Source organism: Lepidochelys kempii, chromosome 11 (genome assembly GCF_965140265.1).
Source record: "Lepidochelys kempii isolate rLepKem1 chromosome 11, rLepKem1.hap2, whole genome shotgun sequence".
Classification (NCBI taxonomy): domain Eukaryota; kingdom Metazoa; phylum Chordata; order Testudines; family Cheloniidae; genus Lepidochelys; species Lepidochelys kempii.
In genome coordinates, this window is record NC_133266.1 from 28,192,857 (window position 1) to 28,216,892 (window position 24,036).

A 24,036-nucleotide genomic window follows, 5' to 3' on the forward strand; every position below is an offset into this window, starting at 1 on the left:
ATTTCTATATATTATGTTTATATGTAATATAAAAACAATCAAAAAGTTTCTAAAATAATGATTGCATACCTCATCTATATAAACAGGTTCAGGTTCTGCTGTCTTAACTTCTTCTGTAGTATCTTCAGTAACAAGGGGTTTATCCACAGGAGCTAAGAGAACATGAGTGTCAGTTCCTCTTCTTCATCTTTGTTACTATACTATCCTAAAAATACACCCTCCTATTCTAAAAAAACAAATATTCAACACTGCATAGTTTAAACAGTTTCCTTAGGCCCGAGTACAAATACAGTCTTTGATGGCAAATCTTTAAAGTCAAAGAGAACTTAAAAAAAAGCAAATGACTCCCAGAAAGTGATGCTCTTAGGTCTTCGAAGAGGGGAGAAAACATTGCATTACAGCAAAACAAACTCCAAGTTGATCAGTTTCTGAATGTGATAGATTTTACTTGGAATTTAATCCATTGTTCCTTGGACAAACATTCAAAACTGTGACTCAAAGTCAGTAAGGGTAAGTGTCTATTTGACCACCAATTTCTAAAACAACCCCATCATTCTCATGTTTTATATCATGGAATTTTAAGATGCTCATGTAAATGTTTAGACTAACTTATAAAGATAAGGTGGATGAGGTAGTAATATCCTTTATTGGACTAACCTCTGTTGGTGAGAGAGGCTTGTCTCTCTAATATCTTGGGACCAGCATGGCTACAACAACACTGTATACATAGAATTACTTCTGAAAGTACTGGTGTGAATCAAAGTATCAATTTTTACCTTAAACTGAGTTACACATGAGCATGAATATAATTCAGTGTTAAACTCATGTCTAATGGCACGCAGAATCCAGGCTATATTCCGGCAACATTTTAGGTGGTAGATTCCTGGATTCAAATATAATTTTTTCTTCATGAGAAACCAGAGTACATGAAACAACAGAACCAGCTTTCTGTAACAGGACAGTATAGAGGTTTAGCAAAAAGACGACAAAAAAACAGGGGTGAAAATCCTGGTTCCACTGAAGCCAGAGGCAAAATTCCCACTGACTTAAATGGCGTCAGGATTCCATCCCTGGATTCTCTTCCTGGTGTACTGCATGACCCTGGGCAAGTTGCTGTACTGAGGGATTACAGAGAAGCCAAGTTGAATATTTCACTTGCCCACTTTTTTAAAGCATCACATGGTAGCTTTTAATATATAACTTACCTGTCTCAGGTTCTTCATTTAAGTTAGAGGATACAAAGTTAGAAGGGAATAGTCCTACTCCTCTCTGATTTTCACCTTTCCACCAATTGGCATCACTGAGGAATTAAAATGTTTAATTAGAAAACTTTAAACATTCATACCATTAAAAACTACATTTACAAATAGATTCTAAATAGCTGGAGGTTCTTATTCCATCATTCTATCTTTCAGTTATTAGGGAGGTATTAGAAACCATAAGTGCTATTAATATAGCGTTAATCCTCAACCCTCTAACTCAGGCAAAACTTCATCAATATCAGTGATAACACTGCCCAAATAAAGGCTGTGTGGCCACTGGAGCAAATTGTGGAGTACCTTCTGCAAAATGCATGGTAATCAAGGGATCGGAACAACTTGCGGGATCAGGCCTATAGGACCTGCAATGTTCTGTGTTATTCTACTGTAGAGTATAGTGGAGGAAATTCAAGTCAAAAGATGCTGTCAATTTAGGAATTACAATCTGCCTGAAATTCACCCATAAACTTTAATTTTTGAGTTGCAGTGTATTTTCTTCAATTTTGTGCATTTGACAGTACCGTCTCAATACAGTCTGTTTCTCTGATTTATATGGGACCTTCACCCAGCAACAGAGGAGAGGAAAAGCATTTTTACAGACAGGAAAACTGTAGTAGTAACACACCAAAAATCAGTAGGACCATTCGGGGGAAATGTAGTGCCTGAAGCTTCTTTTAACTTGTCAAATTAACTAAATTTTGAGTTGACTGCATCCCACTAACTTAACCTAAAAATTGTACAAATATTACACAAATTGGGAAAAACAAAGGCAGAGCTACAGTTTCTGCTCTAATGCCTACTAGCAGAAAAAGGAGGAACAGTAAGTCACTGTTTGCTAAATAAGGACAATGCTGGCAGAGAATTAAGTTTTATTTTCCAGCTGAAGTCAGGGCAGCTGGTGGTGGCAGCAGCAACAGTGAAGAGTAAAATTCATAATTAAAGAAGTCTATGACTGTCCCATTAAGACTACATCTATAATTAGTCTGTAGAGCACTTTGATGATTTAAAGGACAACATAACTGTTAAACATGGTCCTAATCATTTTGTACCTGAACAAATGTGGACACAGTCAGTAGCCAGGGCTTTTATCATTTCTAGATGGAGCTTGAATTTATTATACATCATTACTGGATGTACAGAGTGCTTTATGTCAGGGTCAAAAGCAAAAATCCTTGCTTCACAGTACTCAGACTAAAGACACAAATAGTACCGATCTAAACTGAAGACAAATGAAATGTGGACGTCAATAAAGGGCTCTGTTGACTTCACTGAAGATCTATGCACAGGCTAGCTAAAAGTAATTGAAAGAAAAATAAGACATGCTTAGAAATTATTAATTGGAAGCTGTTCCAAGTGTAATAGATGGTGTAAAAGGGCAATATAAGGAGTCGTAGAAAGAAAAAGAAAACACGCAGAACACAGCTCATAAAGAACCAACTTAAATGATCACAGCCAACATCATGTTTCAATAATAAAATACACCTTCATCTAAACACACTGTACCTGTCATCCAAAACGATGATAATTTCTCCACTTTTAAAGGTGAGCTCATTGTCCTCAACAGCTTCAAAGTCATACAGGGCTCGCACCTTCCTTAAGACCTTCTGATTGTTCTGTTGAATTTCTGCAGATGGGTATAAGGATTTAGTTTCCGTTTGCTGCTGTTTCTGCTCTTGCAGAGATAATTCAATAGCTACAGTTTGGAAAACAAAAAAAGTAAGTCTGTATACTTTATTATTTATGTATAAATAATTTTAGTTTCTGAAACGAGAAAAGTGAAAGACCAACTTCATAGAATATATTTTAAAAATGAAGAACATGATATATAGCTGTTCTTCTGATTAAAGGTATTTTGAATTCAAATTTCTTATTCTTAAACTTTTAACCTGTCTAAACTTCAATAAGTTTACTTAGCCCTACAATTTGAAAGTTCAGAAGAAACTAGCCATGAACAAGTTCTGAAATAGATTATAAAAGCAAACATGTTAATTACAATAGGAATTTCAAGTTCACTATAAGACACAGCTTTCATGCTAACACAGTGATGTTACTGATAGTACCAGAAATCCTGTATACTAATTCTTTGCTGTGTCATGTGAGTAAAGATATCTGTACTCAACATGAGAGCATAAAGAATAAAAACCATTCTAAAACCTCCATCTTTCAGAGTGGACAGATGGGGAGGTGAGGAAGAGATGGGATGGGGCAGAAGGGAAGAGGAGATCAAGAGCTCTATAAAGAGGAGGAACAGCTGCAGTACAAGCAGTGCCTCCAAGGCCCATGCCAGTGGACTGCATATGGGTGTAATACCTCTTATACACCACCTCCTCCAAAGCTTTTTTAAAAATAGCATATTATTCTCTCCTGACCTTCCACACCCTTATCACTTTCCATTCTGTGGAACAGTTTTCTCTGGGTACAGTTTTCTTTTTTAGTGGAAAATGTATGCATGTTAACAAAATGTGTTTCAGAGCACAAGTATAGAACACTTATAAGTGTTAACATTTCTAACCAAAGGCTGTGACTAATAATTTACCTTTAGCTATATCTTCATCTTCTTTGGTTTTGCTTGATGATGCACCATTCTTGGCAGCACTTGTGAGAGTCTGCAAATGAATTGGCAACATGAATCCAGCTATGTTTCAAGCAAAAAAGAAAGCTCTACAGTTACTGTGTTTTTTTAAAAAAAGAATGTATATGTAACAGTATTACATACGTACCACGCCATCATTTCATCACTAAGTGGAGATCCCTCACCCCCCACCCCCTCTTTTTTTTTTTTAATTTACTCCCCACGGCTTCAGTTGTTTGTTTGTTGTAGACACAAGGAGACCATTTATTACTATTATTTCCATGCCTCTCTGCAGGACAGTATGCCCCCAGCCTCTCATACTCCCCACTGTTGCAATGCAATTCCATGTAAGCACAGCAACAGCAGAGGAAGTCACACTAAACAGCACCTAGGTTAGGCTTTACAGAAAGGAGAAAGACCTTTTTGCTGTGATGATGAAGAGCCACCCTCCACCCCTACGAGTATTCCGTGTAGGGTGAAAGGAAGTAAAACTGGTTGTCTGCTACCTTAAAGAGATTAACAGGAAAAAAGCAAGGAGCATATACAACAGGGTGGGATTCTCCTTGAAGCTTCCATAAACCCTAGCAGAGAAGGCGCCTTGAGGCCCAGCAACAGTAGACTCAGTGTAAGGCCCCAGCAATGATACGGTTTCTCATGAGTCCTAAACAAACATTTTTTGCAAGAACAAATGTTAATGAGCAATAAATCCTTCAATCTCACTTGTCTGTAGGGCAATGCATGAGGTAATGTAGCTGAAAACATTCAGCCTGTCAAGACACAAACATAAAATTTTATCCACAAGAGAGACAATGAAGTGTAACTCGTTGTCAGTAGTTCAGCAGTGCAAGCCTGGTCAAAGAACTCTCCATCCATGAATTCTAATCTTTGCCATATCTGTCATTTACAACATATGCGTTTACCTCCACGTCCAGTCTCTTACTTTTGTTTTGACAAGTCCCAGTTGGTTAGCAGATAAAAAGCACCTCTCTCAATGTTAAGTAGGGCAAGATTCAAAGTTCATGGAACTATTTTATGCAGCACACAATACTTTCTCTGTCTTCTTTGTTTGTGATTATTCTAGCCAAATTCTGGAATGTACCATACACCTACTATACAGAGAACTAGCCATACCAGGATAGAGGGGTAGCCCCCATCACCCAGAGGAAGGGCAATTCCTGAATGGATGGATGGTTGTGTGGTTAAGAAATAGGACAGGGACTTAAGAGATCTGTTTCCAGCTCTGCAACAGATTAAACGCATCTGGAAGATCACTTGATCTCTCTGTACCTCAGCTCCCCATCTGGACCACAGGGACAACAATATTCATTTCATGGGGCATCGTGAGGATAAATAAGTTAATGTGTGAGATGTTCAAACAGTCACCATTAGTGCTACAGAAACACCTAGAAAGTGCACAGGAGGGAGGACTCACAACATGCAAGGCATTTAAATTCAAGCTACTGGACAGCTCAGAAAAGTTTTGACTTAGTCTGGGATGGTCAAGCATCAGATGCCGCTCCAGTTTCCACAGTGGCAGCATGCAGCACAACTTAGTCATCCACTCATACATTCTGAAGGCGGGAAAGTAGTAAAAGAGGAAAATGAACAGATGTGTGCCTGGTTCTGGAAGGGAGGTCACTCCTAAATGGGGACATGAAGCCACCTCTGGTTTTATAACCTGCTCTTTTAAACAGCAACAGAAAGATGTCACTTCAATAGATTATCAGTCTCTTACCCCCATATTCAAAACACAAGCACATCATTAGAAATATAATATGAAAAAAGTCTTTTGGCATGTGTCAGATCAGAATTATATCTGTCATTACCTGAGATCCAGCTGTAGGAAAAGTTACTCCCTCTTCTTTAAGAGATTTAATAGTTGCAGATATTAAGCTAAATTGAGGGTCCTTTTGAAATTCTTCTGACCACTCCATCATTAAAGCTTTTAGCTTTTCACATACTTTAGGATGAGCCTATAAAGACAAAGTTAAATAACAACTGTGTAGAGAGGGATGTTTACAGACATAAAAAGAGCAGAAATCACTGTGTGCCAATAATTCAAAACCCTGTAACGTAAAAGGAGATTCAACAACAAACACTCACATAAAGTTATGATTGTATATGTTGCCGGCATGTCTTAAATAGTGCATTATATCTTACATGCCCAGGCAGAGTACACTATGAGGACAGTGAGTGGGAGCCAGCCCCAAAATTTTCCCACAACCTCCTGTGGATCCCTTATCCCTGCCTCCCAGGGTGAAGCGGGAACAGGGATCCCTGGGGGTTGCTGGAGCATGCTGCACAAAAGCCCTGGGGATAAACTTCACTGCTCCACAGCCAGGCCCGGGGAGTGTGGGAGGGGTGGGGGTGTGAGAGACAATGACGACACACATGTATGTATTTCCTCCGCAACCTATGTTTTATGACAAAAAACCCCAAACATATAAAAACACCTTCATTGAATGTCCCCTTTTTAAAAGAATTGCAAAGTTTCGTTTTAACAGTGTGACAGCCCTGGAGATGGATGTCCGAATTATCCTCAGAACAGGTGCACATGGGCATTTTCCTGCCAGCGTGACTCAGCCTAGAGGTGGAGAGCCCAATTCTCAGATTAGATGGTAGTTCAGTATAAAGCCTTCTCAAACTGTAGTGACTCTACTGAGACACCCACCAAAAGAGCTAATGTACTCATGTTCTCCTTTTGGGCATCTGAGTCCCACCGATAGCACAATTACAGTCAGGAAACAGTGTGTGTAGTAGTTTTCCCACAGTGCAACACATCTGTTGGTCTAGAGTGTCAGCACCAGGGGAGAGGAAGGGGCACTAGACACGCTGGGGTAGGGTTACTTTGACTCAGGTCTGGACAGCGTGGACACCACAACCCTAGGTTCAAGCACGGGTCAGAAAATCCTTGACCTAGGGTTAGAAATGCAGTGTAGAGGCTCAAGCCCAGGGTTCCCGACACAGGTCCACTGACTCCAGTTCCACTACCCTAGGCTTATATTGCTGTGCAGACACACCCTAACGGGCTGTTTAATTGTGGTGCAGACATTCGGGCTCTAAGACCCTGTGAAGTGAGAGGGTCCCAGAGCTCAGGCAGCCTGAGCCCAAATATCTACACCACACTTAAACACACCCTCAGCCCGAGTCAGCTGGCACAGGCCAGCCGCAGGTGTAATTGAGAGTATGTCTAACATGCCAAAAACCTCAGATTAGTTAGTGGAATTTGCTTTAACCTTGGAAAAATTATTCACTTTATCTAACAGTGTTCCAATGGTTTTATTCTTAAAGGATCTTCACATAATAAGGGGATCAGTTCTAAAGCCCTTCAGCCTCTCTCACAAGACAGCCAAGATCCTCAGATGCTGTAAATCAGCATAGTTCCATTACCCATAATGAAGCTATGCCAATTTACACCAGCCAAGGACCTGGACCTGAGTTTGCAAGCCACGTGCAAAACGCAAGTCATCATCAGATAGTATCTCTCTCCCCTACAACACTACTAAAGAGAATGCTCCAGAATACACTATAAATATAGCTTAATAACAATCTTATCACAAGATTAAAACATAGATGTTTGAGGATTAAGACTGAGTTTATCTGCTGTAATGAAGTCACTTGTTACTCCAGAGAAACCTCTTTAAGATGTTCAGTAACCAGCATGAGCATATTTACAGTGAAAAGCAGCCCTAGGACAGTTTTCTTAAGGAAGAAGACTACCATTTGCCAGGAAAAGGTGCAAGTCTTCTGATGCTCTTTTTCATTCTTACGACCTTTTCTCCTGAAGGGATGAAAAGACAGTGGAGGAGAATGGGGACTTTCCCAATCACATGGTGAACAATATCCCTAGGTAGACCCAGTTTTTCAATAGGATTAGAGGGAACACTTCTCAACTACAAGTATTGTTTTAACAGAATATGAAGGACAGATTATCTCGGCAACAAGAGGAGAGTGCAGACTTTGATACTTATTCCTCCTTTTGTTCCTTCCTAAAGGGTAAACCATCAGAAATTTTGTCAGAAGGAATAAACAGTAGAGGTCATTCTAATATGATATGGAAGACCAGTTTGCACTAAACATCCAGATGATGGGTGATGATGGAATCTGATGGTGGTTTGAAGTTACTCTCTCTTTCCCCGAAGCATACTGGGGAGCAAGAAATGAAAATGAAATCCAAAAATAAAAGAAAAAGGTCAAAGAGTTGGTAGTCATGGGCTGAAGACCTCCCATTGCATAATTCACCATAAAACTTTTCTCTTTTATACCTCATAACCAATACCTCTTCCTGAGTAAGGGCAGCAAACACAGGAATTGCCAAACTGGATCCATCTAATCCAGTATTCTGTCTCCAGCAGTGTCCAGTACAACATGTGTCAGATTAACTGGGGGGGCGGGGTGGGGTGAGAGCAGATGTGAGATAATCTGCCCTCCTGTTCCCCTAATCCCCAACTGAGATCGGCTTAAATTCTGAAGCATAAAGTTTAACATCCCTTTCAACAAACTGTTAGCACTAAAAACTCTGGATATTCTTGTTACCCATATAAATTTCCAAACTCCTTTTTGGTCTTGCTAAATTTTTGGCCTCACTGCAATAACCTGTGGCATAATTTCAGTCTAATCATGCTGTGTAAAAAGTAATTTCATTGACTGTCCCTTTGTTCTCATGTTATGAGACAGGATGAACAGAATATCCCAACCTCCCTTCTTTATGCCATTCATTATTTTATATACTTATGTCCTTATGTCCCTCCCTTCTAAAAAGAACAATCCCAATCTCTTTTCACAGTAGAGTTTCCCCATGTCCCTAGTCATTTTCAATGATGTTCACTCAATCCCTCGCCCCATAATTATGAACTATGAAAGACTTCTACCAAATTAATGAGAGACAATTTCCCTTTGCAGGAACCATGCTGATTAGGTCCTATGATATCATGATCCTCCAGGTGTTCTATTATTCTATTTTTAATTGTCATGTCAACCAGTTTACCAGGTACAGATTATATGGCACTCTAGTATTTAATATCTCAGGTCACCCACAGAGCCTTTTTTTAAATAGGGGTTAAACATTTGCTATCCTCCAATCCCCTGTTTCCGCTGCTCTTTTTTAATAAGATTGCATACTGTTGTTAGCAGCTCAGTCATTTTCATTCTTGGGCTTCTTCAGAACTCATGGAGGTACCATCTGGGTCCTGTTACTTATTGCTTTTTAAATTATCAGTTTGTTCCAGTATCTCTTCTAACGCCTCAATTTCTGATAGTCCCTCACATTTAAAAAAAATACTAAGCAGATCTGGGGTTAGGAAACTTTCCAACAGCCCATGTGGTGAAGACTGAGTCATTTAGCTCCTCAGCAAAATCCTTAGCTTTCGTAATTACTCCTTTTAACGCCTGGTGATCCACCAATTATTTTACCAGGCTTCCTGATTCTGACATATTAGAATTTCTTGCAGGGTGGATAAAAATAGGATTTTTTTTTTATTTAAAAAAAAGAAAGGGATTTTTTTTTTAAATTTAAATAGGTTTTTTCCTCAAAAAGCATTTTATCAAAAAAATCCAATCTAGTTTTAATTAAGATACATTATAGCTCAAAGATACCATCATGGAACAGGGATTATAAATTCTAAATCTATAGTATGAGACAATATAATCATGTAATGTTTAAGAAAAGTTTTGTAAATGAGTTCCAATAGTTCATGGATCTTATGGGGTTCCAGGGGCTTCTGTATAGATCATTTAGGTTAATTTTTCTATCTACCCAATGGGACTCAGTGCTCAGTCTAGAAGATACCATCAGAGACGCTTAGTTTTGCAGTTCTCAAACTGTGGATTTGCGTCTCCAGAGATAACATGCTTGTTAACAGCAAAAATGTTTTTAAATAATATATAGAGGTGAGAACAACACACCTCAACCCTATTGTCCCTCTGCAAATTTGTGTACACAGAGTCAATCCCTTCCCTCTAAAAAGTGTAAAGTTTCAAAAAGCTCAATGAACAGAAGATTGTTGGATGCAGAATAGATCTGGACAAGGAGAAGAAGTCTGGAGATAAATGTGAGAAGGAAGGGACAGGCAGTAGAAACAAAAGTGAAACTGTTTGAGTAGCATATTCCAGAAGTCTTGAGGTCTTTCTGAGTGTAGCCTTCATTGATTTGAGATCTACCATACCATTCTCTCACTAGAAGGGAAAACCCTATAATGGCAGCAGGCTGTAAAAGAGACCCAGTTTGGGAATATTTTAATGAAGTTCCTCTATCTGTGGGTAAGATAGGCATGTGTGCAAAATGCAAACAGTGCAACAAAGAAATGCAAGGCCTGGTTGCCCGAATGAAACATCATCATGAGAAGTGTTCCTACTCAGGAGGAAGCTGCCTTGAAGATGATGAAAGGAACATGTCTGAACATGCAGGATCTTCAGGTTGGTAAACGTTTTTATTTACTTTATATACGTCTTTCTTAAGGACTGCTGGTCTTCCTTCTGGACTATTCTTGAATTCTCATGTTTGAGCAAAAAAATATAGCTGTTACTCTATTGTACTATCATTTTAGATGCAGTTGTGATAAAAAATAAATAGCTGAAATAGGCAGATCTTCCTTTTACAATTTCACCTTTAAAGTAGTACTGAGTGTCAGTGAATGCAATGAGTAATACTAAATGAGCAGTTTGGTAATAATAATTAAATAACTGCATTGACTTATTTTGTTCAGGAGAATCCATCCTCAACATACAGGATTATGAAGACTATCCACCTTCAAGATCACCATCATTTTCTATAGTTTCAGAGTTATCTGCCAAGGACAGTGTTTCAGTCGCATCATATTTGTCACACAGCCACAGTATATCACCTGTAGCAAAAAGAAAAAAATCTCCATCATCCAGAAACAACCATAGATAAGTTTGTGGTAAGAACTAGCAGATTACAAAAAGAGGTAATTGATGAAAAAACTGCCTGGTTTGTTTATGCAACAAACTCTCCTTTCCGTATGATTGAGAACCCATACATCATTAACATGGTTCAGTCATTAAGACAAGGATACAGTCCACCCAACAGAGCAGATGTTCCAGGCAAATTGCTGGATAAAGTGCATGAAAGAGAAATTGAGCAGTGTGCAAAAGGTCTAGAGGGTGAAATTGTTAACCTGAGTCTTGATGGGTGGAGCAATGTCCACAATGATCCTGTTGTACGTGCCTGTGTGACAACAGAAGATGGGAATGTCTTCTTTACAGAAACAATTGATACATCAGGAAATACACACACAGCAGAATACTTGCAAGTAGCAGCAGTAAAAGTTATAACAAACTGTGAAAAAAAATTCAAATGTCTAGTACGCGGCTTGGGCACAGACAATGCTACCACTGTATCCAAGATGAGAAGAAATTATTTAGAAGAGAGTCCCAAGCTAATAACATACGGTTGCAGTGATCATTTGATGCAACTCCTAGCCAAAGACTTCAGTGTTCCAGAAATAAAGTCTAATATTGTTGAAACTGAAAAATATTTCTGTAACAACCACTTTGCAGCAGTCGCTCTGAAAAAAGTGGGAGGAACCAAGCTAACTCTCCCACAAGACGTGCGATGGAACTCAGTAGTGGACTGTTTTGAGCACTATATCAAGAACTGGCCTAATCAGATGACAATTTGTGAACAAAATCATGAAAAAATAGATGGCACTGTCACAGCCAAAGTTCTCAACATTGGGCTTAAGAGAAATGTTGAACACATGCTGAGTACCCTGAAGCCTATTTCTATAGCCTTGAACAAAATGCATGGAAACAGCTGCTTTATTGCTGACGCTGTTGAAATCTGGGAGGAGCTGAGTGAGATCTTAAAGAGAAATATGCAATGACAGAGTTAAATTACAAGCATTAAAAAAAAAAAAAAAAAGAATGGGACAAGCACTATCTCCAGCTCATTTTCTTGCATATATTCTCAATACTCAGTACCAGGGTCAAACCTTAACTGCTGAAGAAGAGGAGTTGGCTATGACATGGACATCCAGCAATCATCCCTCTATAATGCCAACTATAATAAACTTCAGAGTTAAGGGTGAACCATTCAAGAAATATGTTTGCGAATGATGTTTTAAAGAAAGTCACACCAGTGAACTGGAGGAAGTCACTTAAGCACTTGGATTCAGAGACTGTTGAAGTGATAATCTCACTTTTAACAGCAGTAGCTTCTTCTCCGGTGTAGAAAGAATATTTTCTTCCTTTGGACTAATTCATTCCAAATTGAGAAATCGTTTGGGACCTGATAAAGCAGGAAAGCTTGTTTTTCTTTTCCAGATTATGAACAAACAGGAAAATGAAGGTGAAGACAACTGAGTTAGCTGCAGAAGCCAATATTTTAAGTTTCTCGTGTTGACATGGCTGACATAGTCAATTTAATTTTGGGGTTTTTTTTAAAAAAAATATTTCATTTAACTATTTTAGTTAAAAACAAACCTGATTTTTAAAAACTTGAATGTTTAACTAAATTCAAAAATTCATATGCTTGTTTTGTTAAAATATTATGTGTTTACTATTGAAGCAAAAAATCCAGAACACACAACGTTGTTGTTTTAGTTAAAAAAAACAATTTAAATGTCTGTCTGGTGATGTTCTCCTCCTAATACAGCATGGCAAGAAAATCCTCCAAATATTAATGATTAACCTGTTGAACTGGAGATATTTATGAAGTCATTGGGAGGTGAACTATCTGCTTCAATTACCTTTGGTAAATGAAATAACCAAACAATTATCATTTTCTGATATAGCTGTAAAGCTAATCTGAAAAGTTTTCAAAATAAATCACTTTAAAAATGTATAGTGTGTACCTTCTAAAAATGAAACCTACATTTATCTTTGAGTTGTGAAGAATATGTATTAAGGTTATAACAACCACAAAAATGCACTTTTATGTAGAAATCCATGATTGAATCGAATCTTTCTGACTAGTGATTTAAATTATGATTAAATCAATTTGATTTAAATCAAATCCACCCTGATTTCTTGTTTTAAAATATTTAGCTATTTGCTCTTTCAAATCCATTTTTAGCCCTTAGTTTCTCTCTTACCTACTGCCTGCTATAATTTGAGCTTCTGCTGAATGGCTTCACTGGAGTTATATTTCCATATTTTGAAGGATTTCTGTTTGACTTGAATAGTCTCTTGAACTTTGCCATATAGGCTTACATCTCCCTTTCCTGTTTCTTTTTTGTTAGCATTGTGTGTGCCCTTTGAGACTGAGAAAATCTAATGACAGCTTTCTACTTCTCAAATTAAGCTTAAACATTTACTGTTGTTAACCTAAACATTTTTAGGTTAGTATTTTTCCCTATGAACTTATTCCCACTCAAGCAAAAGATAGTTTCTTCAAGTAGGGGAGACCTCAACATTACCAAGTGAACCAAGTTTAGCAACATTCCATAATTTTTTCTTAAGATTCCCATAGTAACTAGCTGCAAATTATTTAAGTCACAACCTTTGATATCTGCAAGTCACTTCCTTAGCATTTTCCCCCCACAAATTAAAGCATTCACAGATTTCAGTGGTGAGTAAGACGTCAGTCAGTTGTATTTTCAAACGCATCAGAATTGGAAAATGTTATTTATAGCATATAAACTAAGCTTTACCACAAATATACTGAGAGAGCAAAACCGTGTCAAGAATTTCATCCATTCTTATTATATTAAGTATATTTAGTAAGTTATAATACTTTACCTTATTTATTATACCACGTACTTCACTTGCAAAATCACGGGAACATATTTCTAAGTGAAAAATCTTTCCACAGTTTGACACACAGGCTCCTAGCAGCTGACAACAGAAATAAAATTGCAAAAAACGTTGAAGACAGCAATGGTAGTGATTTGTTCAAAACACGAGTGTTTGTTGTTAAAAAAAAAAGTGAGTAATATGGGCTAAATTCCATCTTTAGATAAGCATGCCAACTCCCACCAACTCCATCTAGCATTAAATATGTGTATTCATGGACAGAGTTTGGCTGTAATGGTTGCTTGAGTACATAAAGATACAGATGTAAAGTTCCACAAAATAATGTATAGTCTACTTACCGTTAGTGCTTGCAAAGCAACATGTGGGACCTTATGATTTACTCTTTTCATTATGGCTTTAAGGCAATCTTTTGCTCTAGAAGAGAATTAAGAGAATATCAGTGATAGTATAGTATAGTTCAGTCACTGTGAATTACAAATTAAAATGTCACCATGTTGTTAGCGTCCAGGGAAGTTAAGTCAGCCAATGAAATGTATGATACAAGTTTTAAAAGCCAGCAATTTAGCCAAGCCAAAACTCAAGTTTTCCATAACAGTACCAGCTTGGGAATTACCACCCATGGCTAGAGAGAGAACCACCTGCAGAAGATGGACCTGAAATAGACAACAAGGAAGAAGACCCTCTATACGAAGAAGCAATTGCCATGTTTTAAAAAGTGTGTTTTGTCTAGATATTGGGAAAAAAAATCACAGATCTAGGTGGATAAAAACAATGATTTTTTAAAATTTAAATCTTATTTGCTCTTTTTACCTATTTTAGAGTCAACTTGCTGAAGCAGCTGTTCTGTACTCTTTTTTTTTTTAATTTCTTAAGTGTTGGAAAGATTTCAGGTTTTATGGATTTTTTTTTTCAACGGAGAAGTTTCACAGTTAAAATGCTCATCTATGCTGAAAAAGTAAGTCCAGAACTTCATTAATGTTCGTACAGTGAAAACACCACAAAATAAAATTTAGAAGAAAGGAGCCCATACTACATTTGTAAACAAACGCCACCTTTGATATACGGAATTTCAACAGGAACATTTCAACTTTTTGAACCTATCAGGCTATATTTCTCAATCAGGTTTGCAGTTTGAAATCAGTGGGGTGAGAAGTCTCACTTTAATCTATTTTTGAAAAACTGGACATGTGGTAGATAGAGACCACAATAACTTTGTTAGTGTACTGAAAGTCTAAACAACTTTTCATTACCAACACTGAAGCAGTTTTGTTTTAAAAATGACAAAGATTTTATACGACTGAGTGAGAAGAGTTAAAATACAATTATAGCCCCAAAGTCGCATACACTTGGGCACATGCTTGACTTTAAAAGCCTAGGTCATCTGTTGAAGTTACTTTTAAGAGTAATTCAATAAATTGCATACCTGTTTAAGTGTTTCCTGTATCAGGGCCTTGATTTTCAGTATTTTGTTTTTGCCTATAGCAGTTTTGTAAACTTCAAATAAGATATGTCATCAGTAGTGGCATTAAAAAACCCATATCATACACACTTTAGCTTGTTATAGATTTTAATCTACAATTACAATAGCACTAATTCTAAAGTCAGTTTTTAAACAGCTTCAACCTGATTAAAAACAGTGGTATTTTTTTAACAAAATTGATTTAAATCATTCTACCCCAACAGCTGTACAAAAATCATTTGGAATGTACAAGGATGGATATTAGAAGTGTTAAGGAAAAAAGTTGACTTGTTTTTCTCAAAGGCTAAGAAGCCCATAACATTTGTTTGGTTGTGGGAGATCATTAAGACAGAAGAGCCTTTATCAAGTTAGAGGTTGCACCCTTATATCCTAGGGGAGGTAATAGAAAAATCACCTCTCCGCCCCATAAGATAGTTTATGTGCTTTCAGTGGTTACATCTAGTCCAACCCTCTTAATTTTTGTTTATAACTAAAATTTCATTATTTTTAACAGCTCACACAAACAAGAGACTCTGACCGGTGTGTGGTGTCACATATACAGAGAAAAATAATGTGTTTTCTTGTCATTTTTAGTTCAGTAATCTTAAACTTAAGCATTATTTTTAACAGTAGGTAAAAAAAAGATTTCAGACAGATGAGATTTCTATGTTGATAGACAAATGCAAAGATAACTACATTATAAAACGAGTTACCTTTGACTGATAAAAGTCAGCCAATCTAGAGGCAGAGATCAGCAGTCACATTTGACTATTATAGGACGGCTGAATTACTGCTTGTGTTTAAAAGTATTAAACTCCATTTTGATATTGACCCCACTTTTCCATGTTGACCTCCATCCATCTTACACTTCCCTGTAACACATATACACTAACTTTTCATCAGAGGTAACTTTTCAATTTAGACAAGTTTCTGCAATGAATTTAGTTGTACTTTCTCCTCCTGGCCTGGATGCTTCAGAAATTTCATGCTACATTATTTATCACGAGTAACTCGGTTTACTGTGCAATACTGCATAAAAATTGGAATGAGTCAAACGTACACCAATTACTCCGCTGGAAATCCTGTTGGAAGAAACTTCAAGCAGGTTCAAAACTTCTTCTCGGAGCACTTTAAAGCCAACCATGGTCATTGTTAGCACTGTTTACGAAAGTGTTTATTGATCATATTACTTTCTGCATAGTTGACTCAGATACACATTTTAGGAAGCTCCACTCCTCTAACGGTGGTGTACAGTGTGTTGGGGTTTTTTTAAGTGAATGTGGAGTAAGACATTGTGAAGCTGAAACACATCTTACCCATTAGGAGTACTTCCAATTTTGTCACATATATCCATAATAAGACCCCAGTCCTCACTGGTATTGTATTCATTTGTGGCTTTTTCTACAAAGAAAAAGATGGAATTTAGCTTTATAATTTGGTGAACTAGCTGCTTTCAGAATATGACAGAACAACCATTTTATATATAAATAATTAAAAGAGTAATGTCTTTTCTAAACCAATGCTAACATTTATTAATTTCTAAAACAATTTTAAATCCCTGTTTGCATTTATAGGTAGTATTTTATGATATACCAGTAGTTCTCAAACTATTGTAATGGTGACCCCTTTCACACAGCAAGCCTCTGAATGCGACCCCCTCCCAATAAATATATTAAAAAGTGTATTTAATTTAACACCATTGTAAAATACTGGAGGCAACGCAGGATTTGGGGTGGAGGCTGACCGCTCGTAACCCCCCATGTAATAACCTTGCAACCCCGAGTGGTCCTGACCCCTAGTTTGAGAACCCCTGTGATACACACACGACACTTTATATTATGAAGCAAGATGAATAAGTATGATTAGCATGCATTGGAATCAAAAGGTGAAAAACAGTACTTAATAATTTACAGCATTAAACATTGAACTATATACTATACTACATAATTTGTTTAGCTATTGCATGTTGAAGTCAGTCCTTCAGATTTAGATTTTCCCCAAGGTTGTTAAGTTTGTACATTATGAAATGTGTAACAAAGGTCTTTAACCACCTTTTCATTTTTTTTAAACTGTTTTCATAAACTAGCCTCTCCCTTATTCAAATGCCTTCTTAAAACACATGCTTCTATGAGACTTTCAGTGACAGTTCACCAATGTCAGGAATTGGTAAGAGGAAAAGACATAGCGATAAACAAACTGCTCTTTGTACAGACCCGTGATCCATCCAAAGTGTTTCTGCACATCTACCTTTTATTGTGTTTCACCCTCTCCACCTCCCTCTGAGGCCTAATGTCATTTAGTAATATACTCACAAGTCGAACCATGTCATTTTAATCACACAAACAATATATTCAGCAATGACACAAATAATTTTCAAGTAACAAGTTAAAGAGTTTTTGTGTAGGCTTAAGATTTATTTTTACACTGTTACAGTTTAAAAACAAACATTCTAATTCCATTCAATATAGAAAAGCTAAAGCAATCAGATTCATGCTTTGGGTTCCATCAAATATGCTTCACAAGCAGGCCTGGCAGTATCATAACCTTTGTGGTACCAGGTTGTAATAAGATAAACCACCAAATCCCTTTAAGTCTCTAATACAGTACTGTATTGGTGCACTGTAATGGCAACTATTCTGAAACCGCATGGGTTGCTGACTGCAATACCATTACAGCATTATTTGAAGCCTGTAATTTATGTTATTTCTCTGATAGCAAGCCTCACTGCTCAATAGTTTGAGAGATAGTTGCAACCACTTTCTGGGTTAGATTGATTAAAAATTAGGGAGTGAACTCCAGACAGCGGCCAGAGCAGCAGCAACCACAAACAGTGACCCTGGAAATCTTCTTATATTGACACACAGGTGAACCTAGGAGGAGGCATATGAATCAGAGGTGTTGGCCACAGTACCGCCACTACAACCTCGACTTGCTATTCTGGGACAGCAGGGCTGGAGTCTAAGAAATATCCAACTCCTAAGAAAACACCTGGAGAGGTCTTTACATAAAACTGGAAACTGCAATTGCTTGAACTCCGAAGGAAATCGATGAGTATTCAAAAATTTACATAACTGAGCCTGTGAATTTTTACATTCATTCCTTGGCTGTTTTGGCACTATGATTTGAGAGCACTGAATACTCAAGAAAGTAAAGAACTAAACAACATTCACTGAGAGCTAAATTTAATGCAATGGGGCTAGGCCTATGGCACTGCCAAAGAACCACATTTCAGACTTTCAGGACATTTATTATTCCAGTCCTGACTTCCCTTGAGCTGAGACTACCAGTCATGACAAATTATGTGGCGGTTTTGTAATGCAGATTAGAGCCTAATACCAACAAATTCATCTTCACTGTGATCGAAGGGCTATATTCTAGGTCTCCAGAGATTAAGCACTTGTGCATTTATCTAGTACCTAAAATTAGATAGAGTTCTTGTATACAATGAGAAATTGTTTGTACAAGACAATGAATGCCAGAGAGTGAATTTGCTCCCCAATACGATGAAATTTTAAATGATGGCATTTTTTTGTATTTCATATATCTAAATAAGTGAAAGATTTCAAACTTTTTTTATTTTACATTTAGGACTAATAAAACAGTCTATATTCCAGACTGGTCCCTCTTTTGGATCATGAAATACAAACACTTAGGAACAGTAACTAGAAGCATATATCCTACAACTATTTTGTTTACTTCAAGTTAGTGCAGCACTGATAACATTTAAAGAAGAGGCTCTTCAATGTATTAGCTTTGACCTAACTGCTGAATCTTTTTCACAAATGGTAAATAAATATTACCATTGTACGATTAATATATTTTCAGTAAGAACAATCAGACAGTTTAAAGTTTTGCTAATGGCTAATTTTATAACTTTATTTTGCTGCTGTTTCTCAAGAGAATAAAATACAACTGGAGAAGGAAAAGTCTTCTACATATCACATTGCATTTTTTTTTTATTAAAAACTTGAAGTACAGCTGAAAACTAACAAGCAAATTTTTGTGACATCAAAACAAATTCTTGCAAGAAAATTTACAATTTTTCTCACTTCATGAGATGTAATTTTATTTTGATATACGTTTTAAAAAGCTCTCAAATACATTTTATCAGGTGAGCTCTATTTTTTTCCTGGTGCTCACTGGCAATCTATTTTTTGTCAGATTTAATTTATTAGGGTTAGTTGTACTTTTTCAAGAAAATGAATGATGACAAATTTATCCAATGTTGAAGTGGGATTTACTGATCGTTTCCCTTGGTGTTCACACCTCAACTGCTAGAAGAGGGCCTCATCCTCCCTGCTTGAACTAACCTCGTTATCCCTAGCCTGATTCTTGCTTGCATATTTATACCTGCCTCTGGAAATTTCCACTACATGCATCCGACGAAGTGGTTATTCATCCACGAAAGCTTATGCTCCATTAAGTCTGTTAGTCTATAAGGTGCCACCAGGACTCTTTGCCGCTTTTTACTGATCGTTGTTACTTTACGTTATACACACGCGCCACCCCTGCTGAATACTTAATCATGGATTTAAAAACCCGTTTAATCAAAACAGAACTTCCTTCTACTGCACTAGCTATTTCACCATACAGTACTTTCAGCTCATGTCTCCAAAGCTTTAAATACTTTATTCTTAAAGAGCAATTGACACTTCATATTAGTATATTTTAGAATAATTCTTCAAACTGCATGTCTTTTACTTTCAACATATACATGAAAACAGGATCTTTAAAACATTCACATGTTCCTGAAGTTAGTTATTCATCACCTTAATCCTCTGACACCAATTATTTCCACACCAATTCTGATATTAAATGATTAAGCTTTCCATAGATAAGAGTTTATTTATCTGCTCCTGTTGCTTTAAGAAAGAAAACCTGCTTTCACAAAAACATATCTAGAGTTAAGAACTAAGGAAAGAAAAATAGAATACTCATGGGAAAGTAAAATTCTGTGTAAGTATGTTTTTCAAAAGTATTCCAAGAAACAGCAAAAAAATCCAAATTTCACAAGTATAAAGGACACCCTCCAAAAAAACGTATTAAAAAGGAAGTTAGTCATAGATATGGGTTACAGCCATAAAAATAACACAAAAGCAGTAATATGTTATTGTAAAATACACATGCAGGTATTTTAGTATTTTTGACATCCTAATCTATTATTAAAAAGGGCCCTGAAGGGCCAGATCCTTATTCTGGCAAGATTCACACATCCATCAACCAGTGTTTTGCACGAAAAGAAACTGCAGGATTCAGCCCTATTATTTGTAAAGCCACCACTTTTATGTCCTTGTTTAACAACATAACACGTACATAGTAGTTGGATCGTGTTTAAAGAATGGCACTTTAAATATTAATCCATTTGGCAATTCCAAGCTCTTCACTTTTCCCCAGTATTCTAGACAAAAGTTGAGGTCCCCAGTCCTGCAAACCTTGACTCATGCAAATACACCACAGAGAACTATTTAAAAGTGTCCCCATTCGTACAGGCAAACAGACCTTTCCAACAGAATGAACTGAATTCATGCATAGCTGGTTTGGCATGTTTATACCTTCACCTCAATCGTATGTCAAAATCAACAACTCATAATAGGTTTTGTAGGAAAGGAGAATGAAGGGAATGCTTTTAACATGCACACTTTGAAGTTAACAAAACAAGTCTTTAAAATTGATAAGCATTTCTTCCACTCTACTAGCTTAAATAGTAGAATAAGAGCATATGCAGCAGTTTTCATTAAAATATCACAGTGTAGAATATTCCATAACTGACCAAAAAACAAGAATGCTGAACTATTTAAAATGCCAACATAAAACAAATTTAAATGTTAATGGGATTTTATACTGAATTGGTAAACTTTTTCATTGTTTTTGTTCCTATTACATATACCTCTAATTAGTTTACAGTAAAAATTTAATGCTCAGTAAAGTGAGGGATGGATCATACTGCCTGGCCCGGGCACACAGGACTAAAAATGGCTGTGTAGACATTTGGGATCAGGCTGCAGCCTCCTTCCCTTGCAGAGTCCCAGAGCTCTGCCTTCAGCCCAAGCCCAAACATCTGCACAGCAATTTTTCAGCTGGGAAACATGAGCCCTGTGAGCCAGAATCAGCTGACACAGGCCAGCTGCAGACTTTTTATCCCTGCGTAGATATACCCTCAGTAGCTCCATCTAAACAGGACTGCATTTAATGATTTTGTAACATGGACAGAAGTCAGCTAAGGATTAATTTGATGCCACCAAATTCATTTCCACCAGACATTTTACTAGCCGATATTAAAACCAGGGTCAAAATCTGCCCAATATACTTCAGTAGAGTCCAGATTTCATCCCAGCTCTTTAGAGATGGAAATGCCAAACAAATGCACCACTTAACTCCATTCAAACTTGCATATGTAGCAGCTCCTGTGGCTTTCATATCCGATTGCTAGTGATCTGCGTCACACTTTCAGGGTTAATTGCACCTTTGAGCCCCTGCCTCATCGTCCTCAAGGACTCCCACTTAAGGTTTCAGGTTCCCAGCCATAACTGGTGCAGGAGTATCGTTCGCACTCCAGACTAGGGGTTTAGGCTTGTAGTTCCTCTGCACCTCACTGTGATTTCCCCAGAAAGTCTGACTGGGGCCCAGCACCTATGGTTAACCTCTCTCTAGGAGCTACAATAGTCCAATGAAGTGAGCTGTAGCTCACAAAAGCTCATGCTCAAATAAATTGGTTAGTCTCTAAGGTGCCACAAGTACTCCTTTTCTTTTTGCGAACACAGACTAACACGGCTGTTACTCTGAAAATAGTCATAACAGTTACCAGTCATCACAAAGTCAAATACATTTATTCTTAGAGTAAAAGCACTACAGGAAAAAAAAAACATATAAAATCAGTAAGTGTTCCTATATGCATGCTAAAACATTGCATGTGGTTTGCAATATAGTCTGCAAACTTTTTTTTTTTATCTGTAAAAGCCTGCAATGGCATTAAGTTTTCTGAAGAAAAAAGTGTCCCAATTACAGTCTTGTCATGGAACCTTTTCTTAAACTGTTGGTTGTACATTAGACATCTTCCTACAGCTTGGATATATAAATCAGATGTACATGAACATAACATGCCATTTTGAGTCTTGTCAAAAAGAAGGTAGCATATTACCTAAAAATTTTCAAGCAATGATTATCACAAGCCTTATAGACCAACACACACTCCAGTTATTCACTGAGCTTAGTCAGAAAAATACATCATGTTTTTTCTTAAATTCTGCAACTTAGTTTAACGATGTTAAACTTCTAAAATCCAGGTTTCAGAGTAACAGCCGTGTTAGTCTGTATTCGCAAAAAGAAAAGGAGGACTTGTGGCACCTTAGAGACTAACCAATTTATTAGAGCATAAGCTTTCGTGAGCTACAGCTCACTTCTTCAGATGCATATCGTGGAAACTGCATATCGTGGAAAAGTTTCCACGATATGCATCTGAAGAAGTGAGCTGTAGCTCACGAAAGCTTATGCTCTAATAAATTGGTTAGTCTCTAAGGTGCCACAAGTCCTCCTTTTCTTTTTGCGAATACAGACTAACACAGCTGTTACTCTGAAACCTGTCATTATGCAAGGCACTGCATTTAGCCGTATGGAGTGGAAATCTATCAACTGCATGAAAAGGCAGTTTCCACGATATGCATCTGAAGAAGTGAGCTGTAGCTCACGAAAGCTTATGCTCTAATAAATTGGTTAGTCTCAAAGGTGCCACAAGTCCTCCTTTTCTTTTTTCTAAAATCCAGTAACTCTGGACCCACAGGACGGCAGGCCAAGGGTCGTACACGCACGAATCGACGGAAGCAATACGTTTGCTATCTCCTCTGGAACCTAGAGGTACCCGGTACGTGGGGGGCGAAAGGGGGCGGCTCGGGGCAGTTCTTGGGGACGATAGCGCCTGGTCTCTGCTGTGGTTCGAACACCGCCGGCCGCTGCACCGGACTACGCCCCAGCGCTCAGCTCTCAGCGGCGCAGCAGCGCCCGGATTCGGATTCGGATTCAGAGTCACCCCCCCGCCCCGACACACCCACCCCATTCCCAAACGCCCAACAGGAAAACGGCCCGGCCCCATTTCCCCAGCGCACCCCCCAGGGCCGGACCCCAGCCCGCCGCTCAGGGACAGAGTGCCGCCGCCGCCCCCCGGACACTGCCCCTCCCCCCGCAGCGGCCAGACTCCCGCTCACCCACCCACATCCTGCTCGAAAGGGTTGGGGGCGAACAGCGGCATCTCAGCGGCCTCCCCCCGGCGAGCCAGGCCCCTCTCCGGTGAGTCGCGGCAGCGCCCGACGTGCCCCCTCCCCGCGACCGCTTCCTGCTCCGCCCACCGCCACCCAGGACCCGCCGCTCGCCCTTGCGCCTGCGCCGCGCCTGAACCAGAACAGCGAGCGTCGAAGAGAGACAAAAGACTTGGCGGCAGAGGGCGCTACCGCCACCGCGTCGCTGCTTCTGCCCGGTCTGGGGCAGGGGCGGAATGGGACTGCGGGGTCAGGCACTGAGAGAGCCACCTCACGCTCAGGCTCGCGGGCGGGGGCCTCACAGAGGGAGGGGCCTGGCACGGGCTGCGGAGTGAGACCGTCCCCGCCTAACAGCGAGGGGGCGGGGCGAGAGACTACGGGGCGGGGCACGTGTCCTAGAATACCTCAGGAGGCCTCTGGAGGTCACGTCGCCCAGCCCCCCGCTCAAAGCAGGAGCGAGCCCCAGTTTTTGCCCCAGGTCCCTAAATGGCCCCCTCAAGGGTTGAACTCACACCCCTGGGGTTAGCAGACCCGTGCGCAAACCACTGAGCTATCTCCCCGCTCCTTGTGCTGGAGGGGGCGGGGCCTGGGTCAGGCAGTGGGGGGCTGGGGTGAGGCGCTGAAGGGGAGCTGCTAGGTGGGGGGGAGGGTCTCGAGCCCCAGAGACCAGGGGAAAACAGGGTGAAGGCACCGGCTGTGGACTCCCAAGGGCTAGGGGCAGTGAGTGGTGACACCCTGCCAGCAGGTGGCACGGTGAGGCCGAATTTCTCTGGGGCAGAGGAA

The 24,036-nt window shown here is 38.8% G+C and overlaps 1 protein-coding gene across 3 annotated transcripts in view; it reads right to left on the reverse strand.

Moving 5' to 3' along the window:
• The window catches only part of STAM2 (signal transducing adaptor molecule 2), a 33,934-nt gene extending 10,589 nt beyond the window's left edge, over positions 1–23,345 (reverse strand). The window contains exons 1-9 of one of the 3 annotated variants that reach the window (XM_073305472.1): positions 23,207–23,345; positions 16,321–16,405; positions 13,884–13,959; positions 13,531–13,626; positions 5,658–5,804; positions 3,796–3,865; positions 2,763–2,883; positions 1,206–1,300; positions 70–152 (exon numbers count right to left, since the gene is read on the reverse strand). In XM_073305472.1, the coding sequence (XP_073161573.1) occupies positions 70–152; positions 1,206–1,300; positions 2,763–2,883; positions 3,796–3,865; positions 5,658–5,804; positions 13,531–13,626; positions 13,884–13,959; positions 16,321–16,405; positions 23,207–23,246 (813 nt within the window). In that variant the 5' untranslated portion in view covers positions 23,247–23,345. Of the gene's footprint in view, positions 1–69; positions 153–1,205; positions 1,301–2,762; positions 2,953–3,795; positions 3,866–5,657; positions 5,805–13,530; positions 13,627–13,883; positions 13,960–16,320; positions 16,406–23,206 lie in introns of all 3 variants that reach the window. The other 2 variants (XM_073305471.1, XM_073305473.1) reach the window with 2 other exon arrangements.
• Positions 23,346–24,036: the final 691 nt, after the last annotated feature.